The 16,145-nt window shown below is 33.6% G+C and overlaps 1 protein-coding gene across 1 annotated transcript in view; it reads left to right on the top strand.

Annotated features, from left to right (window-relative positions):
• The window catches only part of LRP1B (LDL receptor related protein 1B), a 1,916,825-nt gene that overhangs the window by 1,693,073 nt on the left and 207,607 nt on the right, over nt 1–16,145 (top strand). Inside the window, exons 61-65 of the mRNA XM_082690181.1 lie at nt 4,010–4,198; nt 5,036–5,184; nt 11,821–11,914; nt 15,043–15,159; nt 15,285–15,404. Coding sequence (XP_082546307.1) covers nt 4,010–4,198; nt 5,036–5,184; nt 11,821–11,914; nt 15,043–15,159; nt 15,285–15,404 — 669 coding nt within the window. The remainder of the gene's footprint in view (nt 1–4,009; nt 4,199–5,035; nt 5,185–11,820; nt 11,915–15,042; nt 15,160–15,284; nt 15,405–16,145) is intronic.

Below are 16,145 nucleotides of genomic sequence, written 5' to 3'. Positions count from 1 at the left end.
ATTTTTCACATTTCTCCTTTAATTAAGCAAGTGCAGTCTTATATATGATACTCAGTGATACTATTTTTCTTTTAAAAAGGACAGCCATTATTATTTTGAGAAAACATTGACTACTTTCTCCATAAACACAGCCACATCTCAGTGAATTTGTTAAATGTTTTTCTCATGTCATCACATTCCATGTTTATATTTATATGGACTTATTATGTACTTATTATGAATTATATATGAATATACATAGATAAGTATATGTATAATGATATATTACAAATGTACACATATATAATATATAATTACATATATACATATAAATGTACATATTTACAAAATAATAAGAAGATAAATAAGGAGACAACCATAAATAAGCAATTTTATTTTTCTCATTCTAAATCAGGAAAGTTCCTTTTACTAAAATGATGATTTGGCTCAGAACATCTCTTTTAGCCTCAATGTGGGCTGAATTCTTCATCTGTTGATGGAAAAGCAAACGTGGGATTCATTTATTTATACTTATCATTTAGCAGTTAATATATGGCTCCCCCCCCCTCCAGAAGTTTAAGCAAATAGTCAAATACCTTGTTGGAGAGGTTTAAATCCTCAAGAAGAAATAAAGTGTACTGCCAAGTTGTAAGCTAAACTCCTAGAAGGCAATATAAAAAGATTTTGTTTGTGTTTGTTTCGCTTTCTTTTGTTTGGCTTGATTTTCATTGGCGTTGCTTGTGGTATTAAGTGAAGTTTCACCATCTCTTAGAGAATAGATTGTTGGAGCTACTATAGTGTTAGATATGTGGGACTGGATGTCCCCTTGTTAACAAAAGTTGGTGTTTTTACTTTGTTTTCTCTAGAACAAACACTCTGGTGGTTGTATCTGATGCTCTTTGGGAAATACACTTGTTTGCCAAATGAGCAGTCCTGGGAGTGAGCTTATAAAGCTAAGAGTGATAGTCTTGTTCTTTACTCCAGTATCAAACAAGGGATTAAATCAAACTGATAGTCTCTTTGAGCAAATAGACTAATTTTCCTTACTTTGACCTTTTCTATATTGATCTCTAATTTTCTTCACCTTGACCTTTACGTTGATCTCTATACATTTAGTTGTGTCCCATCTTCTGAAGTAAGAGTTCACCTTTCTGATCTCCATAAATTTATACTGATTATCTGATAACAGAGATTTTCTGATAGGTAGTCACTACAAGCTTAGAGAGAGGAAACTTGTCCAGTACTTAAATTGCCCCATGTCTGAAAACATAATGTAAATTCAATGAAGTAATTAAATAAACTGACTTTCAGGATGCCTGGGTGGCTCAGTCAGTTAAGCATCTGACTCTTGATTTTATCTCAGTCATGATCTCAGGGTTCAGGGATGGAGCCCCAAGTCAGGCTCAGTGTGGAGTTTGCTTGTCCCTCTCCCTCACCCTCCGCCCCACCCACTTTCACATGGAGCTTATGAAATCAGTCTCATGCCCTTATATATTTGCATTAGTTTGCTAAGGCTGCCCTATAAAGTACCACAAGCTGGGTGGCTTAAATAAACATTTATTTTCTCATAGTTGTAGAGGCTGGCAGTCCAAGACGAAGGTCGTGGCAGACTTGGTTTCTCCTGAAGCTTCTCTCTTCTTGGCTATAGATGGCTATCTTCTTGCTGTGTCTTCACATGACCTTTTCTTTATATGCGTACATGCCTGGTGTCTCTGTTTTTCTCTTCTTATAAGGACACTGGTCATATTGGATTAGGACCCCACTCTTACCTGTCTCCAAATATAGTCATCCCGGGAGCTAGGGCTTCAACATATGAATTTGGAAGAGAAGGAAACAATTCAGTCTATAACAGTACTTTTTCCTATGAGGCTGGCTTTCTTGAAACCAGTGCTAGGATGTAAAATGGCAAAGAACTTGGCAGCCAGAGACTGTTTTAGATTTAAATACCAGTACCTTCATTTACTGGTTTTTAATCTCCCTCTTTGGTCAAGATTCTTAAATTTTCCAGATCTTATCTTGTTCATCTGTGAAGTGAGATCTGTCTGCTACTACACAGTAAAATGAAGCATATTCAATAAAATAAGGTGCATAAAGTACATACCTTACAGCAGAGTTTCATAACCTCAGAAGTATTACTATTTGGGCCTGAACATTCTTTGTTGTGGGGTCAGAATTGCCTGACCCCACCCACTGAAAATCACTGCCAACTTCATGACACAAGAGTACTTAATAAACGTCAGTTGTAAGTTACTTACTGAGTAATCAAAAAGACTATGCAACATTAGAGGTGTTAATAGGCAAATTCATAAAATAACTCCACTTTTTGTGTATAAATTAATTGAATCTCTGGTGAGCTGAGACTTCTTTTAAATGACAATTAACTTTTTGAGTCCATATTTAATGATCTAATTATTTCCTTTGCATCTAAAGAAATCTGAATTGTATCTTTCAACTTTTTTTTTTTTTTGCCAAGTTTTGTTTTATTTTTAAGATTTCCAAACATACACATCTGTTGAAAGACTGTTACAGTCACCCATCACCAAGATTCACCTGGTGGTTAACATTTTACCACATTAGTTTTCTCTTTCTGGAATGAATTTATACAGTTAAAGAGGGAAAGTGGGAATGGTTTGTGTAAATAACTCAGATATGATTCATTCTAGTAAAGTATCCTCTTCATCTTTCTATCCAATTCCACTTATCATTCTAGCAATAGACTTTATATTTACAGGAGTGCACAGATAATTCAGTTTGAGTACTTGCATCAAAAGTGTACACTTAACGGTTTTTTTGGGTTTTTTTTTAAAGTTTTGTTTCATAGGCATAATATCTATTCTGAGACGGATTTCTGTCTACCCTCTACAGTGATAATTGTCAGTAGTTTAGTGTCACCTATTTGGAGAAGTTTCGTCTTACTGTTTTTATTTCTATTTTCTCTGTGTCACAGAGACAGACATTATCTCTGTGAATTCTCTGATCACCTTTCACCCCACTGAGTAAAAATTCCAAATTGTATTTGAAATTTTGATAGTTTCTCTGTTATTCCTGAATGAGGAATATGCAAACATTAAATCTTAGTCATGAAAATCTAATTTATAAAAAAGTACTTACTATTGGACTTACAGTACCTTTTTTCATTCGTGAACAGTCTCTCAGAATTTCTAAAAATAGATCTGAAAACAAATATGGGAAAACATTGTAATGCTTGTGCAAATTAAGGAATTTCCACTTTCTTTATTGGTAGCTTTTGAAACTGTTTTTTGAAGAAAACTATATCACATTTTAAAGTTACTTAAACCTTCGATCACCAAACAGATTTTTCATATCCCATATGCCTGATAGGACCCTGGAATCTCTTGAATGAAATATTCAAATTTGTGATGCTCAATCTACTATTTACATTTAAACCTAGTCCTATTATGAAAATATAATTATGAAATAATTTTAACCTGCAACTAAACAGTTTTATGACAGTTAAATCTGCCTAATACGTTGTTGTCTGTGACACTTATTTTCCTCCATCCCTATCCCAGCTCATCTTGCATGTAAAAATACTCATAAAATCTCAGCGACTGAAATAGTTTATAGTGGTCTTAGAGTCACTCTATCTCCAGATAGATAAACATTTCATCCTGGATATATAATTTAATCGATTTGGAAGTGGAAGAAAGTAGTAGTCAATAAACTGTAGTTGTAAGGGTTTAAGTTGGGACCAATTGGATGGATATATACACATATTTAACTACGGGATGGTATTTGTTTCTGGTGAAGCAACCATTACTCATAAGCAAGATAGCATTCACTTCCTCCCAGTGGTCGAATCGGGCAAACTCTGAGGGAAGTAAACTCCTGCGCCAGACCCTGCATTCTCTTAACCGGTAATAAAGAACCTTGCTGGCCTGACAGGTTGTCACAGCAATTATTCACATGAAGTTCTGTAGCAGTTGTATCTGTCAGCCCATGTAGTATTGAATATTTTAACTGGCAGTCTTCCAAGACTGAACATTAATCTTACCATCTCCTATTACAGTCCCTAATCAAGATATTCCAGGGGTGATTGCACTAACATTGTTTGAAGACTACATCTACTGGACTGATGGGAAAACCAAGTCACTCAGCCGTGCCCATAAAACCTCGGGAGCAGACAGACTCTCACTGATTAACTCATGGCATGCCATCACAGATATCCAGGTGTATCATTCTTATAGACAACCCGATGGTAATTATTCTTTCCATGATTTCCATAAGCACATCCACATCTTTTAGTAACATTCCACTTTTGTTTCCTCCATGGCTAAATGTAAATTTATTTTTGAGAGAGAGTACCAGATTTCATTATTTAGCTTAACTGTACAGGATGAATTGGGTTGATTTCAAGTTTGTCTATTAAGGAATATGATTAGAAGCTCAATAATAGTATAGAGAATTATTAATTTGTTGAAATACTAAGTTGAAATGATAATAAATGTAGTTAGAGAAGTAGAGAATGCATTCTTGAAATGATTTCTTAACAAAATAGTTATAGGATCCTTACTTTCTGGAATGCTGTGTGAAAGGAATTATATTTAAGTGTCTCTGGGGCTCTAAGAAGGAGAAATATATCAAGTTTTTTAAGCATATGTCTAGTAGAATTCTGTCAGGTCTTATGCAATAAAAGTTTGATTATTTTTGCTTAAGCCACTATTTGGCTTATAAAACAAAGCCATCTACACTATTAGTTGTAGATCATTGCTTCATTGTTTTATTTTACATTTATAATTCTAAACATATGTATGTCTTCATCCAAAATGCTTCTACTCTATATTCCGATGGACAATATTTTTAAATACTAAAATGCTTGTTTTTGTGGAACTACATCCTTAAAATTATTTAATGGTAAAATAAATACCACTGGGCAGTGAATAGAATTTACAACAGAATACAACAATATTTATGACCTTGCTGATCTCCTGATTACAAAATTCTACAAACTATGAAGTTTTAATGCCCTGTTTCTAATCCCATAGTATATTTTGGTCTTGATTTTTCTGTTTTGCTGTTTCTTTCTCATCTGTAGTCTCCAAACATCTCTGTATGATAAATAATGGTGGCTGCAGTCATCTGTGCCTTTTAGCCCCTGGAAAGACTCACACCTGTGCATGTCCCACCAACTTCTATCTTGCAGCTGACAATAGGACTTGCTTATCCAACTGCACAGCCAGTCAGGTGAGTAGAGCCCTAGAAATTATTTCATAAGATGTATCATCAAGCTGTTATAAAGATTTTGCCTACATTTTGTTTATTGGCTTAAACCACTTGGAAACATCATTTTTTGTTGTTTAGCATAGTATGATGAACTTCCCATACATCATACAGAGAGTCCCATACATCTCTATACAAATTATAGAGAGTCATAGAGTAAGGGAAAAACAATTGTCATCCTGAGAACGAGACCTCAGGAAATAGGAGATACACATAGAGCCCAAAAAGAGAAAACAAGCCTGGAACCCATTTTTACACAGCTCCACACAGAGTAAATGGTTCAAATCATGAATGGACATAGAAGAATCATTAGAAGAGATCAAACATATTTCAAGAAGGCAGGGTAATTGTGGCATAGGGTGAAGACTAAGATATATACAGGTTAAACAAATAAACAAATCTTCCTAGATAATCTGCTATGTCACCATGTATATGCTCCTCCCATCCCTTAACAAAGGATAGGCATGGAAGAAATGAATTGGACAAAAAGTCCATTTTCTAAATTTTTTATTGAAAAATTGTATGATCTAATTTCCTTCCCAAACTCTTTTTCTTCAACATGTAATTCTTTCTAGTAAAGATTTTAAAATGTATGCTCAATAGTATTTAGTTGCATGTTCTTGATATTACTACTAACAAATTTTGGGTGATAGATGACATTATAAGATTTGATTTTTTTATATTTGAGTTGCTCTGTTATATAAAATAAAATTGTCAAAGGGACCATAATTTGTTTTGAAAATGTCTAAAATTTGTTCTTAGAATTCTATGGGGGGTATTTATTTTTATTCTTTAAATATATATATATATATATTTTTTTCTTTTTCTTTTTTCTTTTTTTTTTTTTGGACACACACACACACACACACACACACACACACACAGAGAGAGAGAGAGAGAACAGGCCTAGGGAGTGGCAGGCAGAGGCAGAGGGAGAAGCAGGCTCCCCACTTGAGCAAGAAGCCCCATGTGGAACTTGACGCCAGGACTCTGGGATCATAACCTGAGCTGAAGACAGATACTTAACTGACTAAGCCACCCAGGAGTCCCAGAATTTTGTGTTTTAAATCTTCTGGTTTCCTAATTTTAGCAGTGACTTCATGGTAAAATACTGAATTTCTCCTTGGGTGTGTTTATTTTCAGAACAGAGAAACTAATACTAGCTCACCCAGTTTCTCAAGTTATCACTAGGAGTATCACCAGTAAAGAACTGTATAATACAAAACATCAAACCATTTTGTGGTTAAGGGTACATTCACTGGGACTGTCACCCTGACTCTGCTTGAAATTGGCTGAATAATTTTGGGTTTGTTACTTACCTTCATGATGCTTCTGTGTTCTCATCTTTTGAATGGAAATACTAGTATTTCCAGGCCACTCTTATGAATATTAAATGGGAGAAGTTCCTGGTACGTAGTAAGTGTTGTTATTGCCCGTGTCCTGGGGTCCAACTAGAACACATGCAAGGATGTGTGTGAAATTAGTGTGAGCTGCCGTCAGGAGGTTCTGATGTGTTATTGGAAGCACAGGTCACAGTTTCTTCTTTTTTTTACAATGTCTATTGTTTTAATTATAATCCCCCAAGCATTTGTGTAGGTAAAATACTTTATCTTTAGAGAACTAGAAATTTAAATCACTGTGAATGTCAAAATAAGCAACCCAATTATTCCTAGAAAGAAAATCTAAGGGAGAAATCCTAGGTTCTTAAAACTTTTTAAATATAATTCCTGCTAGTACTATTTAGTTTAGAAAATGTCCAGTTTAAACTCAAAGTTATTCTGAAATAACTTGGTCCCTTGTTGGGGGTGAGATCCAAGAGTCTCTCTGTTGGTGCCTAACACTGTGGCCTTAGGTGACTTAGTAGAAATGATCATGCCTGCCTGAGCCTCTTACAGAGTGGAGAACCTCTATAGCCAACCAGAAATAGAGCAAAGCCAAAAGATGCTTGACCCACAGATGAATATCTCAAAACAGCAGCCTTCCCATAATCATAAAGGGAATAAAAGATTTCAAATTATTATATAAGAAAACCTGTAGTTATGTCTATTCAAGGCAAAAAAATCAGATAAACTAAATGAAAACCTAAATCAACCCAGAAAAATATTATTAATATAATTAAATTATCTCCCAATTTGATATTACTGATGATATGATTAAGATATATAAAAAGCTTTTAAATACCCCAATCATGTTTTTAGAAGAATTTTTTTTAATTAAAAAAAATTCTACTATAGTGAGACAGAACACTAACAATAACAACACAAATTGTGAATCATACATCTTTGTTGTCAGCAGTACATCCTGAAGAAAAGAGTTATCATTCATTTCATTTTTACAAAAAAAGTTAATGAAGAGCAGTTAATGGAATCCATTAGTAGAGATCCCAGTATGTCTTAGGGTTTATGCAGCCATTTATTTTTTTCCTGATGCGATAAGAGAAAAAAACTATCTACTATATACTTCTTGGAGAAAAGTCAGTTGATAGAAACACAATTTTAAATGAGGTTTGAGGGCGCCTGGGTGGCTCAGTGGGTTAAGCCGCTGCCTTCGGCTCAGGTCATGATCTCGGAGTCCTGGGATCGAGTCCCGCATTGGGCTCTCTGCTCAGCAGAGAGCCTGCTTCCCTCTCTCTCTCTCTGCCTGCCTCTCCATCTACTTGTGATTTCTCTCTGTCAAATAAATAAATAAAATCTTAAAAAAAAAATGAGGTTTGAAATTGAAATGAAGCAAAAAATCCAAGTATTTCAGAATCATACCAGTTAGCATCTTGATAAAAATGTTACATTTTAAATTTATCTTACTACAGGATTTTTTTTATTTTTTAGCATCTAAAGATATATCCCCTGAATACCATTGACTTTTAGAAAAATAAAACAGGCAAATCACATCAGTAAGAATTCTATTAGAATTGAAATGAACATGAAAATCCTTTAAAAATCAAGATTAAATCCAATTATTATAGCATTTATCACTTCAAATATTAAATTTAAATCATTTTTATTTTTAATAAAAAGTAAATTAAAAATAGCTTTACTTAGTTTTTAAGTAGAGATTTTTCTATTGCAGTAAACCTCACTTGTGTATGCAGGATTTGTATTTTATACTTGTATCCATTTTAATAGACATGTATTTAGTAGTTTCTTTATAGCTTCTTCTTGTGGATGATAATTGCAGTTCGCAATTTATTTTATGAAGATATTAGTCTTGGAGAACATTTACCATGAAGAATGTTTTATATTTATATTTAGCATTTATCTTTTTTACATTACTGTATTTAAGTATGAAAAAATGAAGCCCAGATACAAAATAGAAGAAATCTTCCTTTGAGAGTAATGAATAAAATGTTGATTAGCATAAAAAGAAACATAATAAGTATATTTTACCCTGGCCTTCTCTTAGCTCAAAACCTTTTTATGTTCTTATTAAAAATGAAATGGCAAGCACAGTCATCATGTCATATATAATTCCAACAGTTGATGTTTATTTAAATTGGGCATATGTAGTGAGTTTTAAAATATGTATTTTAGATATTTTTCAAATCTTGATTGGGAAGGCTTTGAATATACTCAGGAGACATGAAATCCTCTTGCTAATGTGCTTTGATATACTGTAATGACTGGAAATGTTTAATGTTCAGGGCAATTGCTTTCAGAGTTAGCCTTATATCCCCAGACAGTCACTATCTATAAAGGTAATATTTTTCCTGTAGTAATTTATAAAAACCATCACAGACATGACCACAGGCTAAGCAAGTACAGGAAAATCAGTGGAACAGTCAGATCTTCCCTTGTATTCATAGTGCTCTATTTCCTCCCATATCTCTATTGGGGGGAAAAATCACACCCTTATTTAAGAAAATAATGTAGATCTGCCTTGAATCAACTTCATGGTATCCAGAGAGATTAAGAAAAAGCTAGCATCAAATTTTCTGTTACTTGAAGAAAGTAAGAGTACTTTAATTGAACAAACTTTTAGCTTGCTAATCTATTGCATTAGACAAAATTGAACCTAGGCTATATTTTTATAGGTTACCTATCTGTCTGGCATACAGCATGTTAAGTAAATGTAACCTTGCTTTCAGGTCACTCACATGAGAATTACAACAGAAACACTTCAAAAAGAAAATTAATAAATTTTAGAAAATTATCAAATATTTTCAATTCCAGATGAATTTTGTGATATATGTTTTTCACTGAATTTCTGTTGAAGTATAGAAGAAAACAGTTTGATAGTGTTAGAAGAAAGTAAACTTATGCGTGGTTTTAATAATTTAAAGTAAATTTTTAATGGTAACTATTTCAGATATATATACTCTTCATATAGAAAGCATGGTTTTCATTAGTTTCTTTTATGAGAATAAGCTTAAAACTGATTGAGATCACTAAGTACTGAATTTTCTTGGTCTCTGTGCATTTGGCAAATAGTGAAGTTTAGAGGAAACAATAATTCTGTGCTCTGTATCAGGAAAAGAATTCGAATTCAGATACCTTTCTTATAAAAAATCCAATAATAATCTTCTGTAATATTTTTCTGATAATATGTTACATGTGTGCTAAGTAGCTTATAAGTAAATACTACCATATAACATTTTCAACTAGTTTCTCTGTTATTAATCTTCCATTTGATGTTTATTTCAAAAGAAAGGAGTTTAAAAAAAAAACTTCTGTAAATAATGGAATTTCTTATCTTATAATTGTTAACTATTTTATTTTATTTTTTAAAGATTTTATTTATTTTTTGACAGACAGAGATCACAAGTAGGCAGAGAGGCAGGTGGGGGGTAGGGAAGCAGGCTCCCTGCTGAGCAGATAGCCTGATGTGGTGCTCCATCCCAGGACCCTGAGATCATGACCTGAGGTGAAGGCAGAAGCTTAACCCACTGAGCCACCCAGACATCCCCACTTTTAACTGTTTTAAATAGAAGGGATGATAGGACAAATAAAACATATTAATAGGGGTGCCTGGGTTGTCCACTGAGTTGGGGAGTCTGCTTCTCTGCCTCTCTTCCTCTTCCTCCGCCCTACCCCCAAAGTGCTCAGGCTCTCTCTCTCTCTCTAAAATAAATAAACAAATCTTTGAAAAAAAAAACACACACACTAATAAATATGTCAGTGAATATTTTTTTAATAATCTTAAGAATAAGTTTTATTATAGCAGTTTTCTTTAGTGTTTTATTTAAAATATACAATATTCAAAAAGATATTCAGCAAAAAATTTGCTGCAGCCTTATTTTATTTTACTGTTTTTTGATTTGCAATGTTCATTTTAACTTAGAGATACCTACTATTTGCTAAGTTCTTTGCCAGGCTATGTGGGGAGGATGTAGCATATTGTGGTTAAGTCTTTGACCAAGATAGCATTAAAAAACATTCCTCAGCTTGAAGGACCTTTAGACAGTTTCTTCCTGACTGTAGATCCCTGAGTCCCTTTAATTAGAGCATTCACTTTAGAAAACTTGCAATTGTGGATTATTTCTCTGCCCTTTTGAGATGTAAATTTTCTCCCAGCTTCTTCCCAGTTTTACAGCTTAGGAATGTCTTCCTCAAGGACTGGGAAGTATCCCCTAGAGGTTTAATCATCAAGAAAGATAGTCCCTGACTATCTTGGTCCCTATTGGAAGGTTGGAGCCCACCTTTGATAAGTACAGTCTAGCAAATACAGACAGCCTAATCATGTTAACCAACATCTTCCATACTTTTCCATTAGTTTACCTCTAAGCTTCAACCTACCCCCACTTTTTGTTTCAGTGGAGTTCTGTTCACTCTCTTTCCCCTATTGGAAGTTTTAAACAAAGTCTTCCTTGCATGTTTAACTATCTAGTGCAATTTTTGTACCTATTTTTTAGTTGTGACATTTTATTTACCCTCAAAGATCATGTATATTTATTAGGAATTCTGAAAACTGAAAATAACTGTACCAGTTTTAACTGCTTTAAAGAAATATTCTTAAAACTTACTTGGGCAGATATTCATTATGGCTAAAGGCAGTATGTTCAGAAAATTCCACAGAATAACAGCATGACAGTGCCAGAAAAGATCATCCAGATTATATAACTCCTCATTTGGTGGCTAAGGAATAGAGATAGAGAGATGTTAATCCAATTGTCTAAGATTCCTAAGAAAATGCAGTTCAGTTAACTTAATTTGAATTAACTGAATTAATTCAACTTTTCAATACATTCAGGATAACTGTTCCTGATATTTCTGGTGATTTTTAGCCCTGTTCAGCATTTGCCATGCTTTCTGTAAAGGCTCAGATAATAAGTATTTTAAATTTGCCAGCCACATGGTCTCTGTAGCAACTACCTAACTTCTTGTGGTGCAAGAGCAGCCAGCAGCCGTAGATCAAATGTAAATGAATGAGCTTGTCTGTGTTCCAGAAATCCCAGGAGGTTTTCCTGAACAATATGCTTTCCTGGAGGATCATTTTGCTGCTTGTTGTGCATTTATTCCCTATTGTGGAATGCTCTAAGACCACCACAGTTAACATTTGCAGCGAGAGTATAGGCTAGGCTACTCTGCCCTGGTAAGTTTTTAAATATCAATTTTATATCGAGGTAGGGTTCTTCAACCTTCTTTTTTTCTATGTTTTTTTTTAAAGTTTCGATGCAAAACTGATAAATGTATTCCATTCTGGTGGAAATGTGACACTGTGGATGACTGTGGCGACGGATCTGACGAACCTGACGACTGTCGTAAGTACACTGCTGAAATGCCCAGACCTTCTGATACTTTTACAAAATCTTTAAAAATACAAAAAAAATTATCAACAATCTCTTGAGTATGTCTCTGTTAACTGTTACATTTAGAATGACATCATCAGCAATTTATATTAGTGTTTTGTTTTAAATTTTCTTGCTTACAGAAAAATTACACTCTGTGTAATGATCAGTATAAATAACAATCATTTTGCCTGGATATATCACCAAATCAAAAGCAAAAAATGGCAAGTTTGCAGAATGCCAACCAATAACTAAGATCTTACCTTTAAGGGATTAATCTTCACAGTGTTAAAATACTGAACATTCTTTAAAAGTGAGATTTTTTTTTTAAATATAAATCATTAGTTTGGTCTACTAATAATTTAGTATGCTCTTAGGTATTCCTTAAAATGACTGCTAATTTTACTTTGACTCAAATTGTGATTGGAATGGTTAGATGCCAAATACATACATACATATATACATACATACATACATACATATATACACACATACATATAGGTAGGTATGCCCATATAAAAATGTGTGTGTGTGTGTGTGTGTGTATATGGCTTATGTATATGTTCACATATGTGTATATACATTTATTTATCTTTGATAACTTCGGTTATAATGGACAATCAGTAAACTTTTTCTTGATAGTCTTTTATAGTTCACACCATCGGTCACTCCAATACAATCCTATCAAGTTTAAGATGCTTCTAGTTGATCATGATAATTCCCTCAAATCTCGGTGGATAGTTGCCATGATTTGGCCTTAACAATTGAGTTCAAGATCCTTAAGCTTATATTAAAGAAAGACAGTATACTAAGTATAAGCTGGTTACTTTCTGCTGTAAAATTTTCTACCACATAATTACAAAAACTGTTCTAACCTTAGGGTCTCTTGATAGTTACTTAGATGAGATGTATTCCATCTCTCTGGTCATTACAAAGCATATAAACCATTTGAAGTTGTTTCACATTGTTCATTGTTTTCATTTGAAAACAGCTAATAATGTATTCAAGAAAAAGGAAGAAAAGTTACAGAAATAATTGCTTTTCTAATATTCTTCTTATGTTTTTGAAAGATCCATTGGTCTTTGATTTTTCAGTATATTTTTGTTTTCACTGTGATAGACAATACATATGAGTAGTTTTTATATGATGTAAATATACTATTATGCCTGAATTATATTTGAATTCAAAAGGCTATCAAAGGAACAAATTATATTGGTGATCAACTGAGATTTACTCATTAAAAGAAAGTTATTGATTTCCCTACAATAAAGTAAACTTTTAACAATATAATAAATAAAATGAATACAACCTATTTTGTAATTTGTAGAAATAATGAAGAACAAATACATTAAATGAGTCCTCATATTAGGATGACTTTCCCTGCCCAGATTCACTGAAGTGTTCTCTGAGAAATACCTGCCATGATGACTTGAAGACACAGTCAGTGGCTCCCAATGCTTTCCCTTCTAAACTATCTGCAGCTACTTAGCTCTTTCATCTTGACTGGAGTATCATGCTGTAACCATACTGATATAAAAAAATAACCAAAGATTTTCATATTTACACCCTTTGAAAATATATGATGAACAAATATAACCTTAATGTCTTTTAAGGGGAAAGCAAAGAGACATCTAGTATCTAAGAGTCTCTGTATCATCCTTATCCTAGTTAAATACCAGTACTACATGTTTTTATTGGTGACATTGTCTCTGTGATCTTTTAGTAAATAATCTTTTACTTGGGTTAATAGCACTGAACATCTGTAGGCATGAAGGCTTATTTTGAGAGTTATGGTGAGGTAGGTGGGAGTGATGTACACGAGTCTCTGGACTGTCTAGAATTCATATTTGAGTAGCTATATCTTCAAAATTTACAGGTACTAAGTTACTGACAGTCTCAATAATTTCATCTGAAAAGGCATGAAAAGTTAAACCCAGTTTCACATACTTGCAAACTTCAATAATGTTGTTTAAATAAATGTGGTTGAGTGATGCATCATGAATTCTCTGGCATCTTAAGTTTTTAAGTGCATTTTCTATGATGCTCTAGTACACAAAAGATCATTCTGGAGGCACATTTGAAGGTCAGATAGGCTTCCCAGCTATCTTCCAGGTATTGAAACTCCTCTGATAGTTAGAAATCTTATGGGAAGGTTTTTTTTTTGGTAGAGGACCATCCTTTGCTACCAAAATTGAAGAAATCATATGTGATTTCAAGAAAATCATATATGAAGCAACAAAACACAGAGGAAATGTATGAGTTTAGAATGTGAGAAATTAAGTATCACACAGTTTTAACACTTAGTGTGGTTTACTAAGAAATGTTAGAAATTGAATGACTTTCAGCATTTTAGTACTCACTTCTATGGAAGTCTAGCACATATTGAGGGTTTTTTTTTTAATGTTAAGGAAACTTTTTACTTCATATTGTAAATATAAAAGCATAATTAATTTCCCAAAGAAGGTTTAAAATATCACTATTAATATTCATTCAGTTGACTTATCTGAACTACATACATTATGTTTATCAGTCAAAAGGTAAGTATTTTATTGCCAAGCAATATAGTTTGTGAGAAGACTCAGAGTCAGATCTAGATCTAATTTCCATATCTGGCACTTGAAACTTGTACATACTTGAGTGAGTTATTAATATCCATGAGACCTAGTTTTTTCATTTATAAAACAGTCGTGGAGATGCTGAGGTGAGAAGGTTTTGATGAGATTCAGTTAGTACCTCTTTGTGAAAGTGTGTCACCCAGTGTTTGATACAGAGCAGATATTCAATAGAGCCTACTTTATTATGATGAATATTGTTATCATTATTTCATATACAAACTAAGAAATATGGCAAAGATGCATTATTGTCTTGGATTTCTTACTGTTAATTTGTGATATGTAATCTGGAGGCCATCTGAGTTGCTCATAGCCTAGTCATGCTGTACATCTGAATCCAATAGCTACTAAGTATGAGAAATTCACGGTGTGCTCTAGGGTATGTTTAATATAATGAAATAATAAATACCCATAACATCAGAAAAGCTCTATTTAAGAGGTCATGAGCAAAGCTTGGCATTCAATGATACAGTCTGTTTTCTCCCCTAGCTGAATTTAAATGTCAGCCAGGCCGGTTTCAGTGTGGCACTGGGCTCTGTGCTCTGCCAGCTTTCATCTGTGATGGAGAGAATGACTGTGGTGACAATTCTGATGAACTCAACTGTGGTAGGTGATTAAATTCTTAACCAAGGAACATAAGTCCAATTCATACCTGATTTTGTCTGCACCAATTTAAATGCAGGCACAGTTTTCAGTGCAGATTTGTTGTTGTTCTTCTTTCTTTCTTTTAGACACACATGTCTGCCTGTCAGGTCAGTTCAAGTGTACAAAGAACCAAAAATGCATCCCGGTAAACCTCAGATGTAACGGACAAGATGACTGTGGGGATGAAGAAGATGAAAGGGACTGTCGTAAGTCACCTCAGAATGTTCCATCTTGTCTTACTTCTGAGTCAGCTGACATGGGGCTAAAATGTTTTATTGTGTGCCATACATACGCACAATGTAGAAAAATGTACAGTAATTATGGAACATATACCTCTAAATTGGCACCTTGGGGGATGGGTTACTTAAGAAGTTCCCTGTAAAGACTTTAAATAAAATTAAAACATGGGTGGTCTTTACTTAGATAGCTACCTAAAGATTACAACAAACATTAAACAATGAATATTCATTCAAATCATCCTTAAAAGAAGCAGCAAAACCAACATTACAGGTGACTGTGGTGTTTTATTCATAAATTGATATATTTTTTGCCCATATTAAGCAGCTACAAATAATTTTTTCTGTTGATTAGTTACTTGAAATCAACTCTATTAATTAGAGATCATTTCCCCCAGAAAATACATGTCAAATGCATGATGAGAAAATCTGAGCAAAAAAACCCAACAAAATTATTTGTTTAAAAATGTAAATAATACTCTGTTTAATGTATCTTTGCCAGCTACTTCAAAGAACAATGGTAAAATATTTTCTACTCTTTTCACCTCTTCTTTTCATCCTCTACCAAAAATCAAACAGATTCAATGGAAGGCAAAACAATTTCCATCATATACATACATGCACGTAGGCAGACAGGCATGTCCACACGAAAACCCAAACACACAGAATACGAGCAATAAAGTACCTGTCAGGTTTCAGGGTTTCAACAGA

The sequence above is a fragment of the Mustela nivalis genome (assembly GCF_964662115.1).
Source record: "Mustela nivalis genome assembly, chromosome: 11".
Classification (NCBI taxonomy): domain Eukaryota; kingdom Metazoa; phylum Chordata; class Mammalia; order Carnivora; family Mustelidae; genus Mustela; species Mustela nivalis.
Note: the sequence above shows the minus strand (reverse complement) of the source record. Positions and strands in the feature narration are given on the sequence as shown.